Below are 9,360 nucleotides of genomic sequence, written 5' to 3'. Positions count from 1 at the left end.
CGGCTGTGACTGCTGGACAGGCGCCCTAAGCGGCTGAGTGGAATCTTTGTTAGACTTTACCTTCCAGAGGGGACCCTCGTACTTCTTGACATGGCGGCCCATACCCTACAGAGGAGAAACATGAAGGAAGTCAAAAACAAATCAAAAGGACTTGAGGAAGTCGACTGTCAGCTGAGCACTCACTCGATGTACGTTGCCCTCGAGGATGAGTTTGATTGCGGTGTCACTAGCCAGGTCAGACACCGTCTGGCCTGCGAGTTATGATGGGCACACAAGACAAGTGGAGCTTTAGAACGACAGAACACACGTCAACAAAGGGAGAAATATACAGCTGGTATTCAAAAGGTCAGTGACGACCATAGACCGTCAATACATACACAGTCTAAGGTGACAACTGTTTAAAATTTTAAGCTGTGACATCCAAACCAGCCCCAACTTAAACATAAGCTGGGGTTGTGCCTGTCATGTTATCATAGTTTATACATTTCTTAAGTTGATAATCACGTTTGATTCACAGAAATAACCGCATGGGAAGTACAAATACATTGTTACTGTACTTACAACTTTTTTTGTGGGGACGTATTACTTTTACTCCTTACATTTGAACACAAATCTTGGTACTTTTTACTCCTTACATTTTACAAAATTGGCTCGTTACTTTAGTTTTGTACTAAAGGTCGTCTATCAGGAGTGATTGTGAGTGCATGTCGGAGAATGGCACGGACACGCGCCTCACATTGTGAGGTGGGGCGTGCCACAAAGAGAAAAAAGTGAGAGCAAAGAAAAAAAAAAGACTTGCTGCATTCTCCATGTCCACTGAAGTTTCTCAGCTTGCACTGAAGTTAAATCTGTACTTTTTAAAACAAGTATTTGTACTTCTACTTCAGTGAGTACTTTTGCCTTCTCTGGTAATAGTGCGTAATTTCTGTCGCCCTCATGAGGAATTCTAAGTAATGACAACAAAATGATACAAGCCTTCTGTTATCATCCCCCCCACTACACACACACACACACACACACACACACACACACACACACACACACACACACACACACACACACACACACACACACACACACACACACACACACACACACACAAACAAACAAAGACAGTTGCTAGTAGCCAAGGAGGACACGGAGGATTAAATAAACATGATGGACCCTTCAGTCATATTAAGAAATACAGAGAGAGTTGTGTGAGGTTTATTGATGTGTTCATGGACAACAAAGGAGGTCAATGGCTTAGAAAATTTTCAAATTCTGGCTACAAGGGCAATACTTGTTAGTAGGATCAATTCATTGTTGGTTTTCATCCAGCCGTATCCTTCAAAGACAGGAGTATTTTATGATTGCCAGCTCTGGCAAATAAGTCTTACCTTCCTTGTTCTTGATGTTTGGGTTGGCTCCACTTTTGAGCAGCTTCAGGGCACACTGCTTCTGGCCTCGATAGGCCGCCGAGTGCAGCGGGGTGTTACCCAGCAGGTCTGTGCAGTTGATGTCTGGGATCTTCTTCCTGCTGAGCTGCAGTGAACACACAGGAAAAAAACAAATGGGTTGTTTGATGCCAAATATCATTGCAGCTCTTTATTATTTTGCTAGAAACTCTATGATTTCTCTTTCCGTGTCTGGGATATTTAAGGCTGCTTTCCTGTCAGTGTCCATTTTTTTCAAGAGCTATTTCCTAATGAGGTTTTCATGGACAATTTTGTTGTTGTCACTGAGATATGAAAGTCATAGTCCTGTCTGGAGTTGTAAATATGTGGTGATATCTTGAACACATAGAAACAGTGTTGTAGTTGTGTCACAGACTGTTGAGTCCAAGTCAAGTCTTAAGTCCCAAGTGTTCGAGTCCGAGTCAGCAAAGAAGAGTCTGAGTCGAGTCCAAGTCGAGTCATCACTACCTGAGTAAAGTCACGTAATCCAGAGAATAGCGACTCGAGTCAGACTCAAGTTGGATTCCAGGACTCAAATACTCCCTCACTGCATAGAAATATTCCCTTTTACCACCATAGAAACTAAAGCAATTAGCCCAGGTTAGCAGATTACTTTCCACTTTATTATTGGTCAAAATGTCTCTGACTTCCACTCGATGTCTCTGGGAGTATTTGATCACGTCTCAGCGTCTAGCACTCACCAGCTGAGTAAGAGTTGACAAGTCTCCTTCTCGTGCAGCTTCCAAAAGTTCCTCCTCCAGTTTCCTCTCCTCCGTCCTCTCGGCCGCTGGGATCAGTAGCATGTTGCGATTTACAAGAGAAAACGGAGGATGATTTTTACCATCTGTACTTTATATAAACAACTTGTATGTTCAAATATTAAAACATTGATGGAGATTTACACATTTATTTTATTTTTCCGTGAAATTAGATAGACAACGCGTCACTCTCACCTTCTAACATGCTTCTGATCTCGGCATTCTGAGTGACATCTTTGGGAATCTGTGCTGTCCCATTGATGACAGTAGCACATGCATCATAGTGCAGCAGCAGCATGACAACCTCCTGATCAATACGTGATTGATTGATTGATTGGTTGATTGATAGACTGACTGAATAGATGAATACATGCATGCACAAAACTATACTATCAACAAAGAGACGAGAAGAGCAGAGAGAAACTAAAAATGTGAATGGAAAATAGAAGATGCATCGAGATACCTTTCTTCCTGTGAAGGCGGCTTTGTGCAGCGGTGTGTCTCCGACATTATTGGGCAAGTTAACATCTGCCCCGGCCTACAGGGGGTAACAACAAAATGAGCAACACACCTGTTAGCCATGCAGTTATTTAAAATCGACAACAATCTTTTTCCCATACTTTTTTTTTTTTAATAAACCCTACTTTTAGTAATTCCTCAACCACAGCTTTGTGTCCAAAGTAACAGGCCAAGTGAAGAGGCGTCCATCCCAGGTTAAATTTCCTCTTACCTGAGAAAACAGGTGCATACTGCGTTACACCACACACACACAAAATTATGTTTTTGTTCCGTAAAGCGTCACTTATGTACCTCTGCAGTTTATGTTGATGTGTGTCTCTTCCTTTATCTTGGACATGAGGAGCCTCTGAATGCCTGGCAGATCCCCGTTCCGGGCGAATAGCAGGAACTGCTCCTCTGGCTCCAGCTCCTCCATGGACCCCTGCAGAGGAAACGCAGGAAAGAAGCAAAAAGATGCTTTTTATTTCTGTGACTCAACTGTACTAAAAAGACGCTTTCAGAAGGACACGTGCACCAAGCCTCTGAAAAGAATCCCAGTGTCTATGGGAAGCCTATGCTTATTACTAATCAGTTAGAGCTAAATCGCAAGAAAGCTGAGGGGCCTGCATTGGTTCCTCTGCAGAGGCAATTAGGCACTGAGTAAAACAACTTTACAAGCAAAACACTTATGCAAAAGATAGATTCATATCTCAGTTTAAGTGTTTTAATATGCCATTTTCATTAAGTTCAGTGATTCACAAGAGACAAATTAAAATAGGGTAAGAATCTTCAGTTATCTGAGGCTGTATTGAACTAAATGCCATCATTAGCATGCCATAATGGCTACAATGACAATACTAGCATGCTAATGTTAAAAGCATGTTCATGATGTTCAAAACTGAAGCAGCGGAGGCAGATATATACTGACTTGCATTTAACAGTGTTGGTTGAGCTCCAGGAACACCAGATTTTACATTTCCCACAATGCAGCTAGACTGTGTCTTTCCATGCCTGGTAAACACTCACTTCTTTTAGACACCACACCTCAAGTGTATAACAGGCTTTCTGCAAAAAATATGTCCAAAGATGACATCACGGTGACAGCATCAGAGTGATTTTCTCACAAATTATACAACAGTTTTCAGTACTCTCTGTGATGGCTAAACAGAACTGGATTTTAAAAAACAGTGAAGTGCACCTTTGACTTGACTCTTTAAATCTCCAGAGTTTGGCTGGTGGAAGTTGTCTCGTGGTATATTTCTTCATGCGACGTCAACTCTCATTGTTTAGAACACATGAGGAAAAAGTCACAAGTGGCTGTTTTGTCATACAGTGAGAAAACAGCAACTGTCATAATTATTACAAAATGTGGTAGTCACCAGACTAGCTTTACCAGGAAGGAAGTCCTCCCTTTCCCCTTTATACACTTGTAACATCACATGACATTCTGTATTTGCAGTAAGAAGTTGGCATACAGAGGTATAAGAGAGCTCTTGCTTAAATGTTATGGAATGTCACATGGCTATGACAAAGAATTACTGAACCACATTGACAACACAATACAAAAAAATCTGATGTCTGCAGTCTGGACTGTTACTGGCTCTAAAACAGGTTTACCTGGGATTAAAAAGCATGAGACACTAGATGTAACTCACCCTGTCTTTCTACTACACACTGCAATCAACTGTAGAACTATTTGCAACAGCATAACCAGGATATATAGAGGACCTTTCTATCAAGTTTCTTAATATTTAAATCCTGTTTTAATTTGTACTTTGATTTATTTATTATGATGCTTTATCTAATCTAAGCTGAAAAACCTATTTAGCTCTTAAGAGATAATGCTGAGGTTATCACGCCACGTATCACCCATATCATAAAAATGTCTATAGAGCAAGGACATTTTTCCAATGATTTCAAGCTTGTCAGAGTGATTCCATTAGTAAATTAGACCATGGAAACTATAGACCTGTTTCTATTCTGGGTAGTCTGCCAAAGATAATTGAAAAGATTGTTTCTTAACAGTTCGACAAGTATCCCCCAATCTACTCTATGAGTTCCAGTCTATCTTTAGTAAATCACATTCCACTGACACTTGTTTACTATATCTAACTGACTACATCAGGAGGGAGGTAGATAAAGGTCATTGTTCTGGTATGAACAGGTTAAACCTACAGAAGGCCTTTTATACAGTTAAGCATGACATTTTGGTACGCCAATTAAAAGCTATTGGTTTTAATGACTTTGGAGTCAGATGAGTGAGTTCTCATCTGAAGGATAGGAAGCAGGTGGTGGATATTGGGGGAACAATGTCTCAACCACAATACATAGACTTTGGGGTCCCTCAAGGGAGTGTATTGGGTCCACTTTTTTCCTTCTATATATAAATAACCTTAAATCTGTATGTCCACGTGAACTTTTTTTTATATGCAGATGATTCTGCGTTATTGGTTTCTTGTAAAGATAAGAATGATGTTGAAAGAACTCTCAGTTTGGAACTATTGAATGTCAGGAGAAGGAAGTTGTACTGTTTGAGCCAAAGATAAAACTGAAAAAATACCCTTGTTTAAAGGTTTTAGTTGGAGATAATAAGACTAATGTAAACGACTCAGTGAGTTACCTTGGTTGTGTGCTAGACTGCCACTTGTCTGGAGTGGGCCAAGTGCAAAAGGGACTTGCCAAGGTTAATCAAAGAGTATCTTTCTTGGCTATAATCTCAAGGTTTCTGGACAAGACAGCGATGTCAACAGTGGCAATTGCTCTAATTGAGCCTGATTTTGACTATGCATGATGCTAATGTTACAATGGTTTATTAAAGCACCTGAAACATAGACTTCAGACTGCTCAAAATAGGTCTATGAGGCTTATTCTGATCTCATCTTGACACTATTGGGTGGTTAAAAGTTCATTTAATCAATTATTTTAACAGTGAAAGATGTTCACTGCTACTACACCAGGGGCAGCTCTACTGATTTTGTGCCTCCTACGATTAATTTAGGTGAGGAGTCTTTTGGTATGTAGCAACAAGCCTGTGGAACAGGTTGCCAGGAAATCTAGAGATGGTCACGAGTTTACGAGATGTTAAGCGGGCACTGAAAAAAATGGCTCGGATGCAGATCTTATTCTGATTTTGTTCTTTTTGTTCCTGTATTGTCTCGATAGGTCTATTTAATGTATGTATAGATGTGAGGTCTTATCCGCTGCCACTTGCTCTGCCCCCCTCCCCCCAAAGGGACCACGATGGAAATAAGGCCCAGGGATTTATTATGTAATCCTGATTTTTTTATTAAATGTACGGTGCAAAGCTGTATCGTAACGAAAGGATCAAAAACAATAATGACACATTTACCCTCTAAACTTCTGAGATGGTTTAATTTAAATAAAAGTTTGTGGCCCCAAAGGTATCAAATGATCCAATTATTAAAAAAGCAAACTCCAAATCAATAATAAAATCAATGCAAATTTGTCCTGCATAACTTTTTTCTTCTTCTTTAGTCTTATATATTATATAATGAGATTTGGAATGCAGGACTTTTACTTGCTATGGAGTATTTTAATGCACTGACATTTTTAATTACTAAAGGATCTGCATGTTTCTTCCACCACTGCTGTCTTGAGACTTTTACTTTTGAAGTTACATACCACTAAAACATGTCTTGTCTAGCTCAAATCCGACCAGTTCTGTACGCTAAATAAGTAGCCTATGAGTCTGAAGTGATGCCAGCTGCTGGGACTAGCTGACATGATGTAAAGCTTCTGTGCGATTAGAAGAACACCTCTGCAGATAACACTGATCAGCAAACAGGACCAACATAGTGAGCCAGACACACTTACTGCTTCAGCTCTTCCAGCCCTGAGAAGTCAAATCCAGGTTATTCAGACAGCTGTTCTCACACAGGGCCCCTGTGGAGCTGCACGTGATGTTTAAGCCCCCTCGATCGGAGTCGTTCCCTGCTGCTTCTACAGCACAACGAGCGCGGTACGTATCGTCCGATACATCCCACCGTCACGCACACACTCCCCGATTATCGTCATCAAGTGAGATGACCGATGATAAAACATCACTGCTTCTTTCTTTCTTTCTTTCTTTCTGTCTCTCTGTCACACACACACACACATACACTTCTGTCTTGTTTTCTGTTTACACTGACATCAGCTGGTCTTCGAAGAGCGGAACTCGCCCGGGAAAAACGTTTGCGCCTTTCAAAATAAAAGCTCTGCCCGTCATTTTAAACGCAGAATACAATTTCCAAAGACATATATTACTCGCGTTCGTTTACACATCATGAGCAATTAACAATCATGCATTTTAAAAGCAAATGCTTTGCTCATTACGAGTGTGTCCTTTGCGTTGTCTTTTCATAACTCTCTAATGCTGTTGGCTGATACACGTCAGAACCCGGAAGACAAAACACACGCACCCGATCCGCCCGGAAGCTGATCATACTACCACACATGCTGCAGGCTGGAGATCAACATGAACTTTATGTGCCTTAACGTTTACGTTATCTGTTTTTTGACTGACCCGTTTTCACATTTTCAATAGCTGACACTTCAATTTATGGCTGACGACACAAATCCAGAAAATGAAGGAGATCTTCAGGATCAGGTAAGATAGGTAACCTTTTACAACTTCATTGCTAAAGGTGAGACAACTTGGCAAGATGCGTTCAAGGTCTGTTTTGCTGTAGTGTTTAGATGTGGCCTGCAGAGAGCGTATGAGCCAAACAAGAGGCCGTTGGCATGCATATCTCAAATAAAATATGACACTGTTGTTACACTTTTATGTATTCAGAAAGGAAGTTTCACTGAGAGCAATGCTCTCTTTTCAAGCAGCACCTGATCACATGCACACCATGATGTCCAGTAAAACCAGAGTCTGATCTGCTAAACACAGTTTGGGTTACATGCCTTGCTCAAAGTAGTCTTAGACTTATTAGTCTTAGTCTTAGACTCAGATTTAGACTTCTCTTTATTAATCTTTTTGGGATGACTCCTGCAAGGAAATTAACATTTCCAGCAGCAGTTTTGAGCAAGTCAAGAAAAGAAGTATAGAGCGAAAAAGAGAGTATAAAATAATAAGTAATAATAACAACAACAAAAACAAAAAAATATATATATGTATATTTTTTTAACCCTTGTTTTGTCTTTCCATTAACCATGACACACTATTATCGCTTTTTCCGATATTTTTGTCACTTTTTCAATGTTGTTTTTTTTTGCTTTTTTCCCCCAAAGTTATTTGACATTTCTAATCTTGATATTTTCAGCGCTTATTTCGAAGGCCCATTTTTTTGTGATTAAAAAAACTGAAAATGGGTCAAATTTGACCAGAGGACAACATGAGGGTTAAAAAAGAGACAAAAGAGTGAATGAGGGACAAGGGCTGCTTTTCACTTTCCCCATCCTGATTTAACCTGCAGTTCTGGGAGATTGAACCGACGACCATCCAGTCACAAGCTCCCTTTTCTAACCTGGAGAGAATCCAAGCCAAATCCAGGCAGGCTGACGTAAAATAGTCTCTCTCTCTCTCTCTCTCTCTCTCTCTCTCTCTCTCTCTCTCTCTCTTTCTCTTCTGTATTCATGTGAGGTTTGAAGATCACCAAAAAAGAGGACTTGTTTTTACCCAGTGTCTCAGTTCTACAGTAGTTTAGCCCCAGTGAGTGCCTTTGACGCTACACTTTCAAGTCCCAAAGCCAATCTTCTGGCTTTTGCAACAGACAGAATATTATAGTATCCAGATGGTTGGAGGCCTTTAAGAACACAAAGGAGCTTTTGTTAAAACGTTACGTCTAAAGCTTACTCATTCATACTTTGTCGGCAGACAACCAAGAATTTACTGCTCCTGGACAAAAAAGTAGTCCACATAACCTCTCATAAGATGGCAATTTTTGAATGTTTTCACACTTGAGTTTTTGTAGAGATTTAACATACAACGTGTTAATGTGTAAGCTTATCATGTGCTTGTAGGTAGATCTTTAGAATTACAGACATTTCGGTGGTGGACACACGCATTGCACGTGCCAAAACGTGTAAGTCTTACCATAAAGTTCATCTTTATACTACAAGTGTTGCTGGAGATTTGAACTTTATAGAATGAACATAGACTGGGTAAACCCACTTCCAGATCTGCCAGCAATTTGATTAAAAAAAAGTGATTGCAGAATCAAACCGTTAAATGATAGTCATTTTGATTAAAAGTTTATAAATAATTGGTACAATACCGAGAAGTTTTTGCTCCATTTCTATACAAAGTGGGGATCTGAGATAAGTTATTCTGCTCAGGCTGGAAACCTGTACATATTTCTGTCCTGATTCCGTTACAAATCTGCTGGGACCAATCACAACCTGGCTTAGCCACCTGGCGTGCTATAGGCGGGTTTAGCACCATGACGATAGAGAAGCGACAGCAGGCAGCTACTTGTTTCCTAGTAATATAGCTAAAATAATATGATAACAATTTGTTTTATTGTCACAACAGAACAGAGAACATCAAAATATATTTAAGTAATGATAAAATGTTTAAAAATACAAACTTAAGATATGAAACTTAAAGTCCTTTTATACAAATACATATTGACAAAAAAAACAAAACAGTGTTGCCAACAGGGACGTTGTAGAGCGTCCTCTGGTGGACAGACTATGCAACGCCATCACTAACAGGGACG

The 9,360-nt window shown here is 40.0% G+C and overlaps 2 protein-coding genes across 9 annotated transcripts in view; one reads left to right on the top strand and one right to left on the bottom strand.

The window, feature by feature from the left end:
- osbpl1a (oxysterol binding protein-like 1A) overlaps positions 1-6,832 on the bottom strand; it is a 28,737-nt gene extending 21,905 nt beyond the window's left edge. For 2 of the 8 annotated variants that reach the window (XM_034880906.1, XM_034880910.1), the window contains exons 1-10: positions 6,505-6,832; positions 6,302-6,304; positions 3,005-3,134; positions 2,839-2,924; positions 2,658-2,732; positions 2,390-2,501; positions 2,138-2,223; positions 1,380-1,524; positions 184-251; positions 61-105 (exon numbers count right to left, since the gene is read on the bottom strand). In XM_034880906.1, coding sequence (XP_034736797.1) covers positions 61-105; positions 184-251; positions 1,380-1,524; positions 2,138-2,223; positions 2,390-2,501; positions 2,658-2,732; positions 2,839-2,924; positions 3,005-3,128 — 741 coding nt within the window. In that variant the 5' untranslated portion in view covers positions 3,129-3,134; positions 6,302-6,304; positions 6,505-6,832. Of the gene's footprint in view, positions 1-60; positions 106-183; positions 252-1,379; positions 1,525-2,137; positions 2,224-2,389; positions 2,549-2,657; positions 2,733-2,838; positions 2,925-3,004; positions 3,141-3,890; positions 4,010-6,301; positions 6,305-6,504 lie in introns of those variants that run through there. The other 6 variants (XM_034880911.1, XM_034880909.1, XM_034880907.1 and 3 more) reach the window with 6 other exon arrangements.
- Positions 6,833-7,112: 280 nt separating this feature from the next.
- impact (impact RWD domain protein) overlaps positions 7,113-9,360 on the top strand; it is an 18,921-nt gene continuing 16,673 nt past the window's right edge. Inside the window, exon 1 of the mRNA XM_034880950.1 lies at positions 7,113-7,301. Within this exon, the coding sequence (XP_034736841.1) occupies positions 7,254-7,301 (48 nt within the window). The 5' untranslated portion in view covers positions 7,113-7,253. The remainder of the gene's footprint in view (positions 7,302-9,360) is intronic.

The sequence above is a fragment of the Etheostoma cragini genome, chromosome 9 (assembly GCF_013103735.1).
Source record: "Etheostoma cragini isolate CJK2018 chromosome 9, CSU_Ecrag_1.0, whole genome shotgun sequence".
NCBI classification, from domain to species: Eukaryota; Metazoa; Chordata; class Actinopteri; order Perciformes; family Percidae; genus Etheostoma; species Etheostoma cragini.
Note: the sequence above shows the minus strand (reverse complement) of the source record. Positions and strands in the feature narration are given on the sequence as shown.